Source organism: Acromyrmex echinatior, chromosome 8 (assembly GCF_024713525.1).
Source record: "Acromyrmex echinatior isolate Ae372 chromosome 8, ASM2471352v2, whole genome shotgun sequence".
Classification (NCBI taxonomy): domain Eukaryota; kingdom Metazoa; phylum Arthropoda; class Insecta; order Hymenoptera; family Formicidae; genus Acromyrmex; species Acromyrmex echinatior.
In genome coordinates this window covers 1662613-1685008 of record NC_141859.1, presented here as the reverse complement: position 1 = coordinate 1685008, position 22396 = coordinate 1662613, and the positions used below count along the sequence as shown (strand labels likewise).

The 22396-nt window shown below is 31.2% G+C and overlaps 1 protein-coding gene across 5 annotated transcripts in view; it reads left to right on the top strand.

Moving 5' to 3' along the window:
* Nrx-1 (neurexin 1) overlaps nt 1-22396 on the top strand; it is a 235051-nt gene that overhangs the window by 139211 nt on the left and 73444 nt on the right. For all 5 annotated transcript variants that reach the window (XM_087408980.1, XM_087408981.1, XM_087408979.1 and 2 more), the window contains 2 exons: nt 5115-5273; nt 8525-8677. In XM_087408980.1, the coding sequence (XP_087265106.1) occupies nt 5115-5273; nt 8525-8677 (312 nt within the window). The remainder of the gene's footprint in view (nt 1-5114; nt 5274-8524; nt 8678-22396) is intronic.

The following is a 22396-nucleotide window of genomic DNA, read 5'->3' as shown; positions in this document are numbered from 1 at the left end:
TAATTTTATATTTTCATAATACTAATGTTTTAATTGTTTATGTAAGAGATAAATTACTTTATACATTATGAAAGGAATAACATTTCAATAAACGATGAATTTTCCTGTCTGTCTCAAAGAAATATACCGACGATTTCGACGAGACGGCGGAAAAAGTTGCAGCTGATGCATCTCGCCTGCACTTGACTGCTTTCAAGCGAGGAGTCGGAAAAAGATTCTGAAATGCAAATGGGTGCGAAACCGATCGATTGCATAATTTACGGTACAGCTCGCGAGCTGAAAATACTGACGTTATCACGAATTTCTTGTCACGTAAACGTAAATTACTTCTTTTATTTATCGCTGACAATTTCTCATTAGCTAAATGCGAGTATTTCCACTTCATATATTTTTTTTCTACACATTATGTGATAAAAATTAGCAACCTCGCTAAAATTATAGAAATTACAACGTACTCTTTAAATATGAATCAGTCGATAGTCACTCAATGGCATATTTGGCACTGACAGTGAAATTTAATTAAAAAAGAAAAAATACTTGAGCATTATAACTAAAATACTGATATTTGCATGTTAATTTCAATTTTCCAATACTATATTCATTGAATTTATGCACTAAAACAGGTTAGTTACATTACATAATAAAAATCAACTAGGTTAGGGATCTCACATTTCATTCACTGATTATCAGTGAATACCAGTGGCATACTTGGCACTGATATCCACTGATTATCCACTGATTCAGATTTAGAGAGTAACATGAAATAATTTTTGCATTTTTTAAATATAATTTAACTTTGCAATTAAGTGATTATCACAATAGTTTCTATTTTGATGTTCATTTTTGGACATGTGAAATATAAATAGAAATCAATCTGATATGTGTTACTATCCTAAAAACTATCCTCTTCCTTGAAATTATATCTTATGTCGGATTGTGACACGACGTTATCGCTCTAAAAAGCAAGGATAAATCATTCATAATGCAAAGAGCAAGGAGATCTCGCATTGATACTGTCTTTTTCTTCCCTAGTGAGTATGCGCGTAGAAGTTTTCACATTTCCCGTCTTTTCACCTCGATGTTTGAGTTTGAACCGTTCTTAAGACTTTCGCGATGCTCCAGTAAATTCGATGATGACGTTTCTCCGGTTTTCCCTGGTTTCCCACGAATCTTTTTCCTTGTTTTTCACTCATTCCGCAGGCCGCCTTTCAGGGTGTCGGGTATAATTTACGATCTCGTTAAAAACGTAGAAATCATTTATTTCCGTGGGACGACGTAATGTAGAAAAACGATCGGCGAAGCGAACGAAACCAATAGTGAAACGGAATCATTTTGCAGCTTCCATTTTTAACATGAAACAACGTTGCTATTTGTTACGTGATAAAAACATCGTGTTTTCAAATAGCAGTTGAATAAGCATTTGTTAAAAATATTATATTGAAAAATAGTTCAAATAAATATATTTACTCAATATTTAATCTCAATATTTTAATAAAAGTATATAATTAAAAGAACATTACTTGAAATCTTAATTTTATAATCTTAATACGAAAATTTCAATAATTTGGATTTTTTTATTTAAATTTAATTAATTTTTTGAAATCTTTAATTTTTAAAAACGTTTCTAAGTCTCCAAAATTTTGGGATTTTTATTTCATAATAAAAATCATAGATAACTTTTTTAACTTTTTATTACTTATATAAAAGAGGTAAAATTTAATAATTACTTTTTTACATGTTATTTTATTTACAATGTGATTTGCGATAAATACTCAGGAAGCAAAATTTAAAAATCATTAGCGACAACAAAATACGATCCACTTTTGCGTCTCCACGGACACGTACAAATGCACAATGTCCGTCATCCGTGAGCGGCTAAGTAGAGCTTACGTCTAGTTGTAATAAATAGTCTACTCCATCCCCTTTGTCACTCCGTTCGCTCCATATTCGTCAAACGAGGATCAGCATACTGGTTGCAAGAGGGACCCTCTCTCGCGTATGTTTCCTCCGGTGGGTTTGCGGCCCACTTTCCTGGCTACGTTTATTGTGTTGCCCCAAATACATTGTGCACGCAACCGAGGAATGTCTGCTGACGCTTGGTGGCTCACGATTATCATGATACAAGGAAAAAGGTGCAGTTAGAGGACATTCTTCTTTTAAACCGAGTTTGCATGGTTCCTTTCCGCGCCATCGTTCATTTAGGTTTCTAAAGTAATATCTATATTATTAAGAAATTAATTTTAGTTACGTTGTATGTGTATAAAATATTTAGGTATGCAATTTTCTTGCATGTAAAATTTTATTGAAAATGTATAAAAATTTCCAGTTGACATTGATTGAAAATAATATAACGTTTATGTTATAATTTTGTACAATGTAAATGTTATATAAAATATGTGATATATTATATTATATTGTTGAGAAATAATAACATAGATGTTGTTACTTTTAATTGATGTCGATTGGGTTAATACTATTATTATTTTATATATTGCTTAATCTTTTATCATTAAGTTATTTGCAACGTTGTATATCATATATATTTATGTATATACATATATTTATATACGTTATTGTATATAATGTAGAATTAATGGTGGAAATGCAAGAATTCATAGAATATTAATCATCAAAAATAACGAAAAATGACAATAACAAAATGCACACAAAATATACATTATATGTATTTTAAAAGCGACGGGTCATAAATTATCGTGTTAGCTCAATTTCAGGGAAAGAAAATAGTTGCCTGTACAATAAATTACCGGTTCAGTTCACATTTGGACACTGTTATAAATGTTTAAGACGGCCATTAGCACGAGTCAGCGAGTCCAGAAGCGGCTAATGAAGATGGAAAATTAATTAAGTCGGAAAATTAATTTCTTCCTCGTGATAGAGCGAGATATTGCGGTTTCCCGATTCAAATCAAAGCTGCGAATTTTGATTTACTTCGGCTTAATTAAATTTCCACCTGAATTAGCGACTCGCCAAAGTACGCTAATCCACGGACGTAATGAGCCTCACAGGAGATATAAAACTGAAAATTTATAAAACCAAGTCTCTATATATTTAAGATATGTGCTTATTCTATCGAACAATTCAATTTTAATTTATATATCTTTATTAATGGTTCTATAAAGAAATCGGTGATCGATAAATGATAGATAAATAATCAGAAACATATAATACATAAACGACGTTAACTTATACATACACCTAAAGCGATTGAATCGATTTAACTAATGGTTTGTCATTTATAAATTGATTACGTAAATAATTATCTTATTAATTATACATAATTATGCATAAATTCATTATTTATTGCTACGAATTTATCATTTCGTAGGAAAACATTACGCGCGTAAAGTTTCTCATTTAGAGTTACATCAACTATGTTTTAATTGGATATTACTTTACTACTAAATTTTGTCATAAATACATGCAGTTGTGATTAAGTGGTGGCAGAAACGCATTAACGTATCTTTACACTTTTATGCAAAGTACGCTTTACTGTGCGGAACACCGTTACTCGTAGACAGTTCCTTAATTTCATCGCGATGAGCTCAAGATCTATTTGTTCACTGAGAAGCATCGGAGATAAGGCTTGGAGGATTATGAAGGAGATTGCTCGACTGCGGTCCAAGGAAGCGCCCTCGACAAGAGAGCTACCTAATTACGATGAGGCGGAAGGTGGAAGCGCCAAACAGGGCCGGCCCTATACAGTTTTAATGCTTCACGTCATATTTTTGGAGCTATATTAATTAAAGAGATTATTTTTGAAAGCTTTATTTTTCAAAGTCTTAGTTCTATCTTTGTTATGATTTTATTTTATATCCTATTTCACTGCTGAGTAACATGTTATTTTCTAAAAATATAAACTTTAAGATAATTGTATTTAAACAATAATGCATTTTATTATTATAGAAAAAAATTAACCGTTTGTACATAATAATCTTATCCAACTTATTTATTAATCTCAATTACAATATGTTTACAATATATTGTTACATAATATTTTATACATTTATTTTTTTACATTAATTTCACATAGTTCCGTATTATATATAAAATGTTATCAAATTTCCTATTTTCATTACATTATTATTAAAACGAAAATTAATAATTTTAAATTAATATTTCTAATAGTTCAAATTTTATGTGGAATATAAAAATGTGTAAATTTTCATGCATTAAACGAATTATTAATTCTGTATTTAACTGACATTTTGAAATTGTAAGTTACATATGAAATTGAAAATTTCTAATTGTTTTTTACATTTTTTTTTAAATATGTTTAATGTAAAATTTATTATAAAACTGAAAATGTTCGAATGTTCTAACTTGTGTAATTTGTAATTGCTTAAATTGAAAAAGCTCTAAGATTTACTTTTTTTGTTACTAAAAATCTCCAGGCTGCATCGCGGCGGCCCTGATAGTAAGAGAAGATGAAAAGTAGTAAGAGGATAGTATCTTCCTCTCAGTTAAATGCCTCCGAGAGAGGTACAGCGAGAGGACGTAACATCCTAACGTTTTAACTGCCCGTTCTATCCGGTTTCCCTTTCTGTTGGTAAAGCGTTGGTAGACTAAAAAGGAAGGATATAACCGAAAGATAATGTCTATCGACACCACTGGTAAGGTCGTAACGAACCGCTCCTCAAGAACGGTGCTTGTCTAAATGCTAAACTTTACGACATGCCCGCATGATCGCCCCAGAAACTTTAGCCGCTCTTTTACCGAGATGTGGAAGCGCGTTACCGACGTTAATGTCGGTTACTTTTATAGGAAGAGCAAGATATAACGACGCTTGCAATTTACCGGTTTGGAAAAAATTACGGGCGGAATAAACAAGCCTTCATTTAATAAATGTAGACTTTAAATAGGCAAAAAATTGAGAAAATCATGAAATTTAAAATTATTAGAAAAATTACGAAATATTACAAAGCTAATACATTTTGAAGATTATATTAAACTAATAATATTAATATTAATAATATTAATATTTTTTTAAATTTGAATGTGTGCTAATTGTGGACAGAAAGTGAACTAAAATAAGAATTAAAGTTAATTCTATAATTCGTCATAGAATTTTTATTCTATTATTCTTTCTGTTATAGCTCTCTGCTATTGTTGATGGGGTTTACGCTGAGCATGGTCATACTGCGGGATCGTTCACACATTTGGCCAGCGATCGACTTCTCGTCGGTGGAGGAGCTGATGCGAGGTCCTTGCAGGGCGCCAAAGGGATCATCAACTTTGTTGGGTGTCTGAGAAAGGTTGGATTAGCAGCATGACTTATTTATATCTTGCAGCAGCTTTCTTATCCTCTTACATCATAAATAAACTTAACTGGAATCAAAATTGCATAAAGCGTAATAGAAGCCATTGACCATTTTGATGCTAGATTTCTACATAAGCTATAAAAATATTAGTTTTAATATTTTACAAGAAAATAATATAAAATGCAGTAGAACTATACTCAATAAAACTTTTAAATATCTAACTACAATAGTACAATGCAATAGTTTAAAATTAATTTCATAGATAAAATAGAGACTTTAAATAACATTAAATGATAAAGACAAAATTATTGCATTTTAATGAACCGGAATATAAATAATAATTATAAAATAGAGAAAAATAAATGATCAATGACTGAAAATAAAATATTTTATAGAGCAAATCTCTAAGGAATAAATAAATGTAAAAATTATACTTTTCAGTCAATTTCCAACTTATATTATTTAACAAATTTTAATCTTAAATATAAGAATGAGTGATAGTTGAATTGGCAAATTTCATTAAGCGACGATCCGTAATATTTTTAGAAAGAATTAACTATGACTTTTGTAATAAATTTGTGTCTAAAATTTAACTTGTAAATTTATTTTAGCACAGTCCGTATTAAATAATTTCTAAATCTGAACTAATTTTGTGTTTTCATTTTTTAACATAGAAAAATAACTTAAAATGTTACTGATTTATTGTATGCTCTCTTATTTGTTTTGATATAAGCAAACGGCTATTTTTTCGCGAGATGAGATAATAATAGCGCTGGTGATCGAATCATACCATCGAGCGGAATAATCATTAAATTACCTTTTTTGTGCTCTTTTTTACTCGAATATCGGACAATTACTGTGATATCAAAATTATTCTGAACGATTGTCGATGGAAAATCGCGATAGTGTGCCGAACGTTTGACGAGATACCTGCAGTGTCAGTAAAGAGAATGTAATCACAGACTCATCGAGTTCTTTTGAGAGCATACATATTGCTTAAACATTCTACGCTATAATAAATTTGATTAAAAGGTTGGCTGTTATATACATAGTATAAAGGAACGTAACATAATGCACTTAGAAAATAACGAGATTCTTGTTAACTTTGTACGAGTGAAATCAAAATCAGGAAAATATTTCTCAATTGCTTAAGGATGTATTGTACATATTTTTTAAAAAAAGGAAAAAATTACGAAAAAATTACAGATTTTTAATATATATTTGAAGGTAATGTAAAAAGTTTGTTATTTAGAATATGGACCAAAGATCATTTTAATCAGAAGAAAATAGGTTTTTAAAAAAATAATTAAAATAAAATGAGAAAAATTTATTTAAATTGTAAAATTGTATCATTAAATATAAATATTGACTTTCTTGAACTAGTTCGTACGCAACGAACTATTCATTTTTATACGGAAAGTACACATAAAATTTCTAATTCTAGTTATTTGCAGAGATATACATCTGATACATTCTTAAAATTTGATTATATGGTATAATTCTAAAATATTTATTTACAACGATTTAATTGCAAATTTTTTTGTATTTTTGAGGCAGTGTAAATTGATCTTTCCCATGAAAAGTTTTAATCCCATTTTCTTAATTACCTTTTGATAGTCAGTAAATATATCAGTATAGTTTTAAACTCCGAATTGTAAAAAGATTTTTATTATAATCGCTCTCATTAAAGAATCTAAGTTGACTTTCGTTGAAGTTTTCGAAACTTTTCGGTGGGTAACAGTAAAAGTTGAAGTGATTCCTAATTAAGAGTCCTTAAATAAATGACCATAATGCTCGTTAAACTTGTTAAGTACTAGATAAAAATATTTTTAACTAAGAGAGAGAGAAAGACTTTTTAAACAGAAATTTTGAAATTATTTCTATTAGAAAGGTAGAACGACGCACATTAAGTTTCTGTAGGAACCAATAAAAATGTCTCCGCCCAATAGGGTGTCGACGTGGTCATCGCAACGCAATGAAATATTCATGCCAGCAACTTACTTACGGGGAATTTCACCCGTGAAGAGTAAAGTCGAACTAACGCGCCATGGGTGGCGACAAAGAACCGCGAATGAAGCGATAAAACTTGTCACAATATAAAACGCACTACTGAGGCGAAAGGTTAATGGCAACTGTAATTTGCTGACTGTTTGCAGCTTAAGCAACGTGATGCGAATCACTCGGTAAATTATTCCTACGAGTTTTATTTACGAGCGTGCGCGCGCTCGCGCTCGCGATATGTAAATTATTCGGAATTTCTTCACGTAGTTTCGACCTAAGACTCTTAGCTTCCCATTGCAATCATATTGCATTATGACGTTAGAAGCGAAAAATCGTATAAATTTTTCTTTTACGCTATATGTCAAAATGTATTAGTTTTTTACACTTGCAGATCTTCTTGCAGATACTTATTGATTGATAATTTTTATCTATTTTTTTATCACCATATGCTTTCTTAAATTCGATTAACTTGCAGATATGTATAAATTTTTCTTATTTAAAATGAGTTAAAATATTTTTTTTAACCGATGTGTATCAAGTGCGCTTGCATGTCTGTTGATGGATAGTAATCTTTATGACCAAAAGCAAGATATCTCATATAAGATAATTTGACATTTCTTTGCTTATCCTTTCTTCTGGGGTTTTCTTCTGAGAACAGCTATTCCTAAGAAAACAAGTATGCAGTTACGTTCTACAAAAATTCCAGCTGTTTATATTGCCAGCTCAAATAAGGAGATATTTCCGGAAGATCGAGACTTGACGACTGTTTCCGTTTTACATACTAAAATTTAAAATAAAACATCTAATTCCGAGTGAAATTTTAGAATGCTGGTCATAGCTTAATAATTAATAAGAATTTAAATGAGGAATGTAGGAACGTGAGAACGTGAAGAATATACATTCCAGGCCAATAGTTCAGAAATACTTTCTAAAAATTGGCACTTTTAAGATTATATATTTAAATATTCAAAACAATGTATTTTTTTAATAATAACTTTATGAATCCCATAACGGCTATTTGAAGAATTATTAAAAACACATTGTCATGAATATTTTAAAAGAGATGTTTCAAAACTTTTGGCCTGGAGTGTATATATGAATTTATAAATTCAAATTTAAATTGGAAATATAAATTCAATTAGTTTAAATTCAGGACAATTAAAAAAAAATAATAATCAAAGTTTCAACTTTTTTTCTATTTTACCATATAACGTACACTAATTGTCATGATCGTATGTTCGCAGGTGGAGTTTGCTGCAGAAAGAATCAGAATGGAACTGATCGAAGCGGCTAAAAGCGGAGCGGCGGGTGTTGCGGCTTGGGGAAAAATGGATTTTTTCTGTCGTGAACCCAGAACAGCAGATCCAATTACATTTACCACTAGGGACTCGCATCTCGTGAGTATATGTGCTAGTAATTTTATAATAATATATATGATGCCCAAAAAATATTTATATATGCATATTCTTGTTGCAACGTTAATTATTTATAAAAAGAAGAAGCAAGAAGTTATTTCTTCTAAAAGAATTTTGTCTTCTTTTTTTCTTCTAAATAGTCAGTAAACCTATAAACATATGAGAAATGATTTTCTATTCTTAAAATGTTTTAAGAAATATTTTAGAGACATTGTTATGAGTTTCTGATATAATTCGAAAATTTTCTTTAAATAGAGCTTTTAATGCTTCTCTTTTTAAGACGAATATCTATTATACATATTTTATATATGATGTTAAAATTAAGAGATTACAGTATTCTGAATAAAGAATCAAATATGTAACAGAGTTTCTATTACATATTTGTGAATCAAAGATATCGCACCGTTCTGGAATAATTGTTTTTACTCAAGAATGGACTCCTCCGCGGCACTTTAATGCACGTGTCTCTTAAATAATGCAAAGAAGAAATACGATCTGATTCCATTATCGAGTAGAATCGTGACGATGGAAATATCCGATTAAATCGGGAATGCACTCGAGGAAGTTTTTTGCGCGAGTCAAGCAAGCTGCAAATAGTAATGGCGTAGCTCGCTTTCGAGTTTTCGCGAATATCTTTGGCGACAGCAGTGAGGTCAAGAAAACTTCGTGAATGTCCTCGTTCTAAATTACTAGAGATTCTCTTGACTTTTTTATGGGAGGGGGGAAAATGCATTTGACTCTTGCACGTGGCGTATGTAGTCGATTATCGATGCTCGGTTTGCCACGTAAGTTTCCAGAAAGAAAAAAACACAGCAGAAGAAATATTAACCGGAAGCAGATACATGATACAATACATACAATTACCCAAAAAAGTACATTATTGAGGAATATAAACATAAGAAACAATGTAAAAATATATGCCATGTAGGTTTTGCTAAATAAAATCTACATAGCATATTTTTACATTTATACCAAAACTTCGACATATTTCGTTCTTTTCTACTTCTACGTTATTGCCATACAGCGATATTAACGCATTATAATAACGCAATAACTTTCGAGCACATCCCTCGTCAATATTTATAGATAGACACAGGCTATAAAACTTGTAATTCTTCCTAAATATATTTAAGATGTACTTTAAAAAATATGAATGTGAATTTAGTACCATTCGGTGTTTACATAATTCTCAGCAATCGTCTAAACAACTTAACATTAATATATGTTGTTAAATCAACATCCTATTGGTTAATATATCAATGGTTAGTATACAGGATATTCCTCATAGTACAACTGGAAAGAATATGATTCTACATGAAAAAGTAAGTTGAAAACATAGAATAAAATTTTTTTTATATGAGGCTTTACTTTTGGATATTTCAATAATATTTTCAATAATTTATAAAGTAATAAAACTCATGTGTGTGAATATCCTTTTACCGCGTATTCTCGATTATCCAATAATAAACACAAACATGAACAGAAAGTACGGAATAGTGTAACGAGATTTGTTAAAATATAGAAAAATTTTATTCACATTATCGATTTATTTTTATATAGAATTATTCCTTTTCCAGTTAAACTGAAATTTCCAGAATACTCTGTATTTAACATTTACAGACCGATAGTTATTTGTTTTTTTAAAATTGTCTTAAGTAATGTTTATTTAATGGTTATTTAAGACACTAATACGACTTTGTGATTGGTTTATAACATCTTAAGATTGTACTCAAGACGATTTTGAGGACAAAAAGAATTGACTATATATGAATACCGACCATAATATTAAATCTATACTCATATTTTTAATACAGTATGACTTGAAGATAAATTCTTTGAATGTTACAAGAACATGCTGATTTTTCTTGTTATAAAAGTTTCTTTTTCGTTTGTCATATTTGAAGACAGTCGGACGTGTCCTCAATGTAGAGCACTAACGCGAATGCTTTGCGCACAGCGCGTCCTCTTATGCGCTTTTACAGGCCACGAGACACCGTCGTTACCATTGCAAATCCTTGTTACACCGGCCATCACGGTGTCAAAGGGCGCGAGGACGAGGGTGAATGTACGTGCCCTCTAAAAGCGCATTTCGCCCTCGTGCAGGAACTTGTTTATGAGCATGACCGTTCTTGCATTGCTCGCTCTCCATCGTCGCGATTTATGCAGTCTGGTGCATTAGTGCATCCACTCTAGGATACGCCCCTTTCTCTTTGTAAATCTAGATGGTACGGATCATCTCACAATCTCGATGTCCATTGTTTCGCGTATTAACTATTATAACGCAATATCGAATATTGTTCGCAATATTAACAATTCATATAACTGTAGTTGGTCTAGGAAAAATCTTTACCGGATTCTTTTTTTGAATAAAACAACATCCTTGTTTTGTTTTAAATAGAATTCTTTAAAAGTCATTTATTTTCGTTAGTTAATCACTCGGAAACTCTACAGGTGACTCATCGCTTTTCCTTAGGAAAAATAGATTCCAAATAGGTCACTGAATCTGTAATTAAATTGAGTAATTTTTAAACACTTAGTATAAGCTTCAAGCTGCTATTCTATCGTGCAGCTTTTTATCATGCATAATATGTACACGATAATGAAGCCAGGGCACGTGATTCTCTGCAACTGCTTTGGGTCATCGAGATTTTTAATTTAACAAGAATATTACCCTCACCGGCTACTTAAATATATTATATACGTATTATATACGATATTCACGAGCTCTTTTAATATATACCTTGCCGTTACTTAAAGTTAATAAATCACTGCTTCCTAGCATAAGAGCCTAATTAAATCGTTAATATTCAATAATAACGTAATGTAATTGGACTGCAACTTAAAGCAGTCAATGATATCGGATAATATTTAATTAGGTTAAAAAATGTATTAACGTGAAACTAATTTAGTAATTAACAATAAATGAGGAAAGTTATTCAAATAATAGAACTGTTATATTAAAATATATTCAACTAGTACGTACGAATAAAAATATTACAGAGAGAGTCGAGTTTACTATAAGTATTACAAATTTATGACTATTATAGTGATTAAACATTATACTTTTAACGCAAAGATCTCCATCAATACAATGATCAATATTATTTTCGAGCAGTAGATAATACGCATTAAATTTACGACGTGCAGATGGTTATTCAATACGAACAACATTTGCGTTCGTGGTTCAATTATAATTAATATCGATATCGGCGTACAAGCACAATTATCCTCTGTTCGTCCTGCGCTTATAATCGTAACGTTGCATTTGCAATGGACTCTCATCCGTTATAGCAACAGTAAGAGAACGTATAAACGTGAATACTGGTATTGTTGGCACATTCACAATTAGATCAGAGGCTCCGATGATGCCTACCGCGTTCAGATATCGATGTTACATCTCGAGTTACTCTTGAATCAAGGACCAGGCGAGGATGGATTTTCGTTATATATATACTGGTAATATTCACGATGGATATTGTATTTGCAATGCTCTACACTGAGATTCAAATGCTGCATTATTCTGAAAGCGTATCAACAATAAGATCGAATATTTTCGAGAATAAATTATTTGCAAATTTTTACTTGTTTTTTTTGTTTTGATTAAATTAAGTCATTGAAATTTTTGTTAACATTTAAAATGTTAACATTTGAACACTATCGTATATATGTACAAATATATTTAAAAAGTTCTAAATAGAAGAGCAAGGATTAGAAAATGAATTTAATATCTATTACTTTATTTCTTGAAGTCAATTATCTAAAATATTTATTTTGTTATACATGTTTTAGATTTAAGAATCAATAGATTACTTGACTAATATCTCATTTCATAAATTCACGATTCTATGTGTCCTTAATTCAATATACAAATCTTTGACCTGCATCTTTTACCAATTATGTTCTTTTAATTTTAGAATTCATAGAGCCTTGCTGAATTAAATTTTACTTACTATATATTTGTGTCGAAACTGTTCGCGTCGTCTGAAAATTAGTGTTGAAACGTCACAGTGACCACATAGTAGACTATTTTAAGGTAGTAATTAGTAGATGAGACATTTGAGAGAAATTCTGGATCGAAGCCGGCTCGTTTACTGGATGGTGCAGTAGTTCAAGCAAACGTCAATGTGGACGTTACAGTGGTTGCGTTTTAATTATCGAAAACTCCTACAGCTTTGCTTGAGTGTCCTCTAAAATTATTCCCTGATATTCGTTGAATATATACTTATATTGAGGTCTCGTGTGTGTTGTATGAATCTTTTGTCTGTACCTCTAACTTTATTTTCTCAAAAAATGTTTTACAAACTATTATATTAATTGGACACTTTTTGTAATAATTGTTTTAATTCAAGTATTTATTTATTTAAAATCGCATTCTTATCCAATAATTCATACTTTCATTAATTTCATTCTTCATACTATATTTCAATTTTGTAGCATCTTTAGATTTGTTTTGAATTTGTTAAACAGAAGAATATGCATGAATAAAAACAATAAATATTTATTTTATTTAATATTTATTAAATCTTAAAGAATAAATTAATATACAAATTGCTCAAGATTTTCCAAGATTTTGTAACAAAATAAATAAGTAAATAAAATTAATTAATTAATTAATTAAATAAAATCTATAAAGAGTAAAGTCTTTAATAATATTTAAAAGCAATCTATATTTTTTTATTCTGCTTTGTTTTTATAATTATTATATTATATTGTTACAATATAATTTTACACACACACGCGCGCGCGCGTACACACATGTATAAGAAATCGATATAATGGCGTATTATCGATATACTATCCGAATGTTAGCTTCGTAACTATCGGTGAGAAATAAAGAAAAACTAATAATGCTCACCAATATCGAAACAGTTGAAATTATAGATTTGAAATTATTTGCATATTAATTTTACAGTAAAAGGGTTCGTCGTCATTTATAGCTCGGTTATTTTAACTGAAATTCGTTATCCTCGAAATTACTCTCATTGCACGGTATATTTGCATTATTGCATTATCATATTAATACTGTCATTTCCGTTTGTTAAAAGCAAATTGTACATGCAATTAGCAATTAAAAATGACATTTTATCGATTTTCTGTAATTCTTTCCAGAATATAACAAAATTATGATAAAAGGATTTAAGAATAACTTGTTATATTCAAATATGACAGTTGTCTACATCAATAATCCATTTTTTTGCTTTAACTTTATTTTATCTTTGTAACAATCATTTAATGACGAATTATTATTTTACAGCAATATACAGTTTACAAATTTCTGATTAAATTGTTAAAATTACCAATGAATTCAAAATTGCTACAGAAATGAAGTAATTTATGCTTTACTTTCAGTTAATAACATATCAAAGGCTCGATACCAAAGTTTGTTAACTTTTTCTATATACATTTTAATTCTTCTATATATTTTTAATAGACTTTTTAATATCTACTGAATATCAAGAATAATATAAGTGTATGTATATAAACTTACAGTACATCATTCTCTTTTATAACAATACATTTATAAACTTGCGTTTGACACGCCATTTAAAGTTAAAGTAAAATCGGTACTGTAATGTCGTGACAACTACGGATTACAATGCAAGAGCGAAAAGGGTTTTGCAAAATCTCGCATAGACTTTTTTACATTTTGCGGCGTATGTACGACCGCGCAGTGGGTTCTTGTTCGCTCTGCTGCATTACGTGCACCGAACACATTTGCAGTACGAGCGCGTTGGATGCATCGCCGTTGTTACACGCCGATTTTCCTCGTCTACACGCGCCCCTGATTTATTCTACGGAACTTCCCGTGTTCGGCCATCTAATGTACCATAGTCATATAGCTATCCCGTTGCACACGTGGCTACATGCATCAGCTAACTGCAACCGAGGCTGCACTTTTTCACCCGTCCATTCCCTTCCAGTTTCTGCAGAATTAGTGTCTTTCACGTTAATTTCACGCATCGTCTTGATTTATAATTAACTGATATAACAAAACATATAGTTTGCGTAGAATAAATGTTCAATTACTTTATATACATATATATAATTTTTGTTATAGAAATTTACTAAAGTTAATGGTCGAAAATTGTATAAGGTTGTGAAGAATATTTGTAATAAACAATTTTTTTTACAATATAGTTAAAGAAGAATTATTTACAATAGATGTTTTTCATAATTTTATATAATTTTAAGTTATATAATTTTTTATTTTTTGAATTTTTGATCTTCAAAATAAAAAAAATCATTTAATTATGTTAACTTTAATACATACAAAAATAATTTAAATCACACTTATTAATTTTAAACAATATTAAGTGAACTATTAATTTTGTCTAAAAATTATTATTATTAGTATTATTATTACACGAAACATTTATTGGATAAATATTTTTTGATTTTGAGAAGCTTATTAAAAAAACGTATAGTTTTACGTATCACAAAGTTTACTTGTCCGTCTGCATAGATCATGAAAATTCGTTGTCGAGAAAGTCGAAAGCTGGATGTCCCGATTCACTTATTTACTGCAGCAACAGAGCAAGCGCCATTAGCGCAAAGTTAATTCTAGTTAAAGTAGAAAACTCACGAAATTACCGCCGAGCTAGGCAACATATTATTAGCCAGCTTGCAGTCGTTTTCGCTGGCGACTTCCGCAACGTTACGTATAACTGTCTGCGGTACATGTTAAATGCAAAATGCATAGAATGCTAGTAGCAGAATCATTCTTCAGAAATTTCTTAGATTATTTATTACATTTATATGTTATATTCAATTTACAAGTGTAGGAGAAACAACAGTAAAGTATAATTCCACTCACAGTAAGAGAGTTATTTATTTTGATCTCTAGTTAATGTTTTTTTTAATTATAATACTCAAATGATTGATTTTTTTTATATAACAAATATCCAAACATATAATATTTTCTATATTACTATTATTATGTTATATTATTGTTACCACTTTTACGTTATCAATAAAAATTACTCGACAAATAGTATCAATCTAAAAATAACGAAGAGAGGAATAAAATATTTTGTGAGTTTTCTTATTCTCATTTGTGCAGGCACACAATATTTGAAGATGAATAGAATTAATTATAGTCTTGCATACGACAAAGAATGTCCAGGCTAACTGCGCAACGTCGATCGATGAAATTGCTTTGTGTTGGCCGAAAAGATTTATCGAAATGCCGGTCGTGTCAAATAGTCGAATAAATTCAATCTTATATCTCGCTGTGCCACAATTCCTGTTTTCGTCTGCTTCGCTGTGAAATATAATTTAATAATAAGAATTATTTCCACGCGCCACAAAACGACGAGAATATCGTAGCAAAAATCGAGTGCCTCATAACAAGAACACTGGAAATACGCTTGGCCGACCGGGAATGCACGGTATGCCTTTATAAGCAAAACACTGGAATCTCCAGTAATCCAATTAGGCAAAGACGCGCGAATTACCGCGAATCCCCTTTCTCGGATTCACGCTTGTTCCTCGGCACAATCCCTCCAGCTTTCCATCCCGCGGTTAACTCGAGAACGATTCAACTTCCTATTTTGCTCCTCTGCCTATAAACGGCGGGGCAAAAAGCTTAGGAGTCTCGAGACTCTCCGGATTTGACGACTGCGATGCATTTTCCCGTTGTTTGTTATTGATTCGAAACAGAATGTAGATTTTACACTTCAGTTACACACTAAAAAACTACTGATCTTTTTTATTGGAAATCTGTGTAGTTCAATTCTCATTTCCTTTTTTTTTCCAAACGTCTTTTGCTAATTAATTATCGAGTGATAGATAATTTTATCAAGTATTTTTTATAAGAGAATGTCTGAATTATATTAAGATTTATATTTGATTAAGATGATCTTGAAACGTATTTCACGTCGACTGAATTTCTTCTTTTCGCGTTTTCTCGATTTCCGCTCGAAATGAGACGTTAATCCCGTCGAGATCAACCCGCACGGCCTTCAAAGATCTCATAGCGTTCGCTACCGCCGCAGAAGAAATTGAACAAGCATTTATGATCGTTCTGTGGTTCAGTTTCACGCTTGGCAATTTACGATATTATTTCTATCGAGAAAATATAAAGAATCAGCCGTGTAACGTCTCGAGTGCGTTTACAACGGTACAATCGTCGTCGTTATTCAACGAGATTAGCTCTTTAGTCTCATTTCCTTCTGTAGTCTTTTTTCCTTTCTCCCTTTTTGCGACGGTCTCACTCTCTCTTTTCCTGTTCTCATGCCGCTTTCGCTCGTCCTTTCCAAACATTTTCGCCCGGATAGACGACGAATCTCAGCCGGCCGGAAAATATACGTTCCTGCTAAATAAAACATTGTCGGGGACTGGGTGCGGAGTGCACCGCGAGGATAAATGGACGAGAAAGCTCGCGACGGGGTTATATCTGGGAAAAGTGTCGGAAAAGAATAGTACGGATATACCGCTCGTCTCGCCTGCAACCCTGATTTCTCTCTTCCTCTTGCTCTCCTCCTCTCTTTCTTCTCTGTACGCTTTCACGCACATTTGCTTTTCTCTTATTCGCAAGTTTCCCACAATGCATGCGCGATAAGCCGATTTTATCTTTGCTACATATTGAGGCTTTGGAACCTTCGAAACCACGATATTGCAATTAAGCCACGTACATACTATCAAAGGTTTACCGAATTATTCTAAAGTCGCAATGTACATACGTATTGTCAGTATGCTTATTAAATTGATGTTTATGCATTAGAACATTTCTCTATTTTCCATTAATTGTTATAAATAAACTTAATTATATATTTTTTAAAAAGAGATTAAAAACATTTACATTTTAATAGAAAAAAATATGTTAAATATTTAATATGGCTATTTTAGATAATAAGAATTATTTGAATATTTAATTTTTAATTTGTACTTTAATACTAAACAATATGAATTTTTTGAATCATTCTAATAATGTATATATATATTGAAGTACATATTATTTTTATTAGAGAGATACGAGGTTATAAAATTTTATAACGTATAATTAAATTTTATATAAGACTATATAAAATAGATGGATTTATTAAAAAGATCTAAGATTGCAAGCTGGCTAAATAATGCCATACTTTCACGGATCAGGCTGTTCTTTTTAAGTAATTACATGTTCGCATTGTAGGTGGTTCACCTCGATCGTTACCTCGTGACACGCGTGATCGAGAGTTACGAGTCACGATTCCGTCGGTGGCTAAATCCAGGCCGCATTCGTAAATTTTACGTGCGACTTGAACGGATTTAACGATTTTCAATTAAATATTATGAGTTCGCATTCATTCGACAAATCGACGATTTTGATAAATCAGTCAATAACGCTCGTGAAATGCTTTGTTTCCTTCAGTCCATTGCATAACAGGAAATTTTCCAATAAAGCACATTTCCTTCTTGAGTTATTATGAAGAATACTCAAAACTATTTTCTTCAAATCTTTTATTTAACAATGAGTAGAAAGAAAAACTCTGACAAATAAATCTTACTACAAAAGCGACCTTAAAATAGGTCGCAAAGCTTTAGAAGTGCACTCTTTGACAGATTTTTCCTTAGGGAAAGTTTAATTGGACTCTACACTTTTTCAGAACTTTTTAATTTTCAACATTAAATATATCCTTGAAGTCCACTTGATACTAAATTAAAGATAAAACTTTGTTATTTATCTTTAATTTTACATTTCTTTTTAAATAAAATCTCTTTTATTTCTATTTACTTTTAACTTGTAAATTATTGACATCTGATCATTTTCATTAAATTGAAAATGTATACATATACTTATAGAAACGATGATTAAAAAGTTAAAATACGCTAATAAATTAATTTAATATTTATATTATTAATTTAATATTTATATTAAAAGGAACTTTTTTACGACAATATAACTTTAAAAATAATAATTTTTATACAAATAAAGTGAGAATCTAATAATCTATATTATATTATCGAATTACTTTTATTCTGGATACGTCTTGGCTCACAAGATACCCATATATACAAAATATGTTCAAATAAGTACGTAGAATATTATATATTATTTTATTACTTTATATTAATATATCGTTTTCTCTTCTTAAGTTTTGACGTTAACAATGTTTGTAAATCAATGCTTCATTTGTTTCTCGCGCTGTGGAGTGACTTGATCTTCCTTCAAGCAACCAAGTACCATCCCTTCCGTTTCATACTGCCAGCAATCAAGACGATTCTAAGATGCTCCTTCCGTCTTTTAATTAACGCGCCAGCCGTTTTCGGTGCTGCTTTAATTAACCGAGTGAACTTCTCTGGAGAGCGACCGAGTTTCAAGAATTAATAAGCGCGAATGTAATGTTTACAGGTAGCATAATAATTAATTTCTAGGGTAACTAAATTTCGTGGCGCTGTCGAATGCGTCGCGAAACGTCATTCAAACATGAGATATTAATTTGTTGACTATATTTGTCGTTAATGGCATTCGATATACTAATTGAAGAGTTTATTTTGAAACATAGATATTATGCATTAATAAAATGATAACAAATATTTAACAGTTTTAATTAACAAATAATTTTTATTTCCTAATAATATTAAAATGTGTGTGGTTTGAGAATAAAGTCTTAATTAAAAATCTGAACACATATGAATTAGGTATCAAGTATCAAAAAAAGAAAAGTGTCGAAAATATAAATTCTTTCATTATGTTAAATAATATTTTATGGATATAGTAATATCTCATATTGACTGTAAACGATATGTTACAGCGTTGTCCTACTTTGGGGATGTAGGGCAATAAATTATTTAATATTATTTAATAAATAATGTTATGAAAACACAGCTCTCGTATTGTCTTCGATTATTAATGAATAGTGGTGAATTATCATCGAGCTAAAGCTCTTCATTAAATGTTCAATAGTCTTTTTATGCGTGTAACGATTTTGCTTGCATATTATGTGTTGATTATAATTCACTGATTAAACACTGGTAATAAATATGAAAAGTGTGATGTTAATTGTCTGGAAAAAACCAAGCTGAAATCTGTGTATATAAGTTCACGTATACAAATAATATTTATCGGTATATAACGTACGTACTTATTCATAATTAGACATTCTGCTATGTTAATTTCTCAACCTCAGTCAAGTCTGAAATTTCATAACGGAATGAAAAAACTGGCACTTATGTTGAAGTATTTTATGCTTAATTTATGAAGAAATTAGCACGCTTTGCGCTACTTGAGGTATTTTTAACTTTACGATTTTCATGGAGAGACGCAGAAAATTACAAGGATGCAAACGAAAAGGATGTCCAGCGAAATTTTCTAAAGACCTCGCGCAAAATTGGCTGGTATCTGGGTTAAGTCGTCCGCGTTGGATCCAGGTGTATTTTCTTATTCATGTGCGTGCTCGTCGAATAATCTGGTATAATCTGTCACGAAATCGCTAAGCCTCGAGTAGCTTGGGCTTACGTGACGTCTCAAAAGCGTCTCGACGAGAGATGGCCGCGATATTAAATCCCTGCACAGGTGTATTTTATTCCACAGTATACCGAAAATATTTCTCGTATACTTAGTTCCGATATTTCCGATTCCGAAATGCTTATATAATATGATACATACACACACATATATATATATATATATATATATATATATATATATATATTTCCGTTATTGTATCGTATATGTTTTAATTTTTAATATCATGAATCTTGAATGTTGACCTACATTAATAATATTAGATCGTTATCATTCTCACATATTTTCACATATTGTCACATTGCTCTACCCGTTAAACTCATTGTTATTTACGAATAAAGCATCGTCATTCATTTTCTAGCGGTAAATTTACCTGCGCCCATATAATTTCGCGACGTTCTCATTTTGTGCGCCAACTCTGCGGCTCGCTGCGGAAGTTTTACGGGTATTCAAGACGAACGCGTGTCTCCTCATATTTATGACAAGCACCTTAATGCTCGGGCACGATGTGTCGACACGAACCCCCTACCACGGGGACTTTCAGCGACTTACTCTCGTTATACCGCCCGAAAGATAATTCTCATCTTAAAGTGACGCATTATATCTCGCGACGTGTTTAACGATGCGCCTTATACTCGTTTCATTCCGGAGAACGGCTCGTTGCGCGCTCGTCCTATAAAAGATTGCTTGGAAAGGGGCTAAGTGCTAGCAGTGCTTTTGATGGTAATAAAAATTTTTGACAGAGTATTCTTCATATAATCTAAAACCGTTCTCCTTTCTATTAATTTAACAACGAGAAGATTAATAAAAACATTAATGATATTCTGAATTTTCTTATATACTTTTTATCATATTTTTTTAAATGAGACATAGAGAGAAGGATTTTCCTAAAGTATTTAAAAATTTAGCTAGACTTGAAAATAATTTTGTATGATGTTCAAAATAATTACGTATATTTTATTACAATGTCCGAATAAAAATTATTTTCACATCAATGTATAAATAGTTAAATTTTTACGTACTTCAGCAAAACTATTCTTTCCGTGCAATATATCGCTATATCATTCGATGGTATTGCAAAAGTAACTGAAAGTAATAATAAAAGTTTCATTCAAATCTCATGACACGCATATCTTTTCGATGGAGAGTGAACGTAATTACATTCGCAAGGGTTACTGCGTCAATCCTTTCTACAAAACCTGGCGAACGAAAGTTATGCTATGAGGTGCCTCCAAGGATTTATTCGCGAGGGATGTGCTCAACAAGAAACGTTCTTAAACTACTATTAAAAGTCGTACTTACTTTTATACCTCTCGTGAATGAAACTTTATTGTCTCGTCCGCAATTCATTTGTTCGTAGCAACTTGACAGTCAACTTATTTCGAATTTAGTATTCGGTTCTACGTCAAGTACGAAATTAAAAGTTAAAAGATGAGAATATATATTGTTAAATAGCTGCCTTCTTTTCTCATTTGTTTCGTTGGAATTATGAGAGTTTAATAGAGCGACGAGATAAGATCTCACGTTATTCAAAATAAGCTTGAAAATCGATTCCCTCATGCGAATATGCAGCAGAATTGGTAGGAAATTACAAGTATCTCTCATAAGTCTAAACGAAAATGAATTTCCGAGATCGATTGTCAATGTCGCTGTCTGTCACGCGTCCCGGCTTTCTTTCTCGTATCGAAAAACGAATAATGTACGAGAATTTCATTCGCAACGCGGCAAGAGACAAATTGGTAGAAAAGAACGAAATATTGAAAACGTCATTCACGCCAAAACACGTTCTTCGACTTTGCAATTTTCTTTTATATCGTGAAACTAATATTGCTATGTCAGAAAGGAAAAAAATTTCAAATTTTTATTTACATTCTGCAATCAATGTATATGTATATATAATCGCTTTTCTTTCACTTAGGCTTTGCATAAATATTACATAAACAATTATTTTATAAACACTGAGGCAATGTTTTAAACACAAATTATAATATAAGTAATCGTCGTAGATCAATCGAAGATCCAGATTAATTTCGAACGTATTACGTATATTTTCTATTTCGGACTTGTATGCACACGCACTGGGATTAATTGCGGAAGCGATTATTAGTATTTTTCTAAAATACAACTGGCACCAACGATAGCCATGCACCATGCAATGAACGTCGCACAAACATGCGACGCCGATCATTCTAAAATCGATTCTCGATGTTGCTGACCCTCGTGCGTCCACACGTGGTCGAACTTGGGCCAAC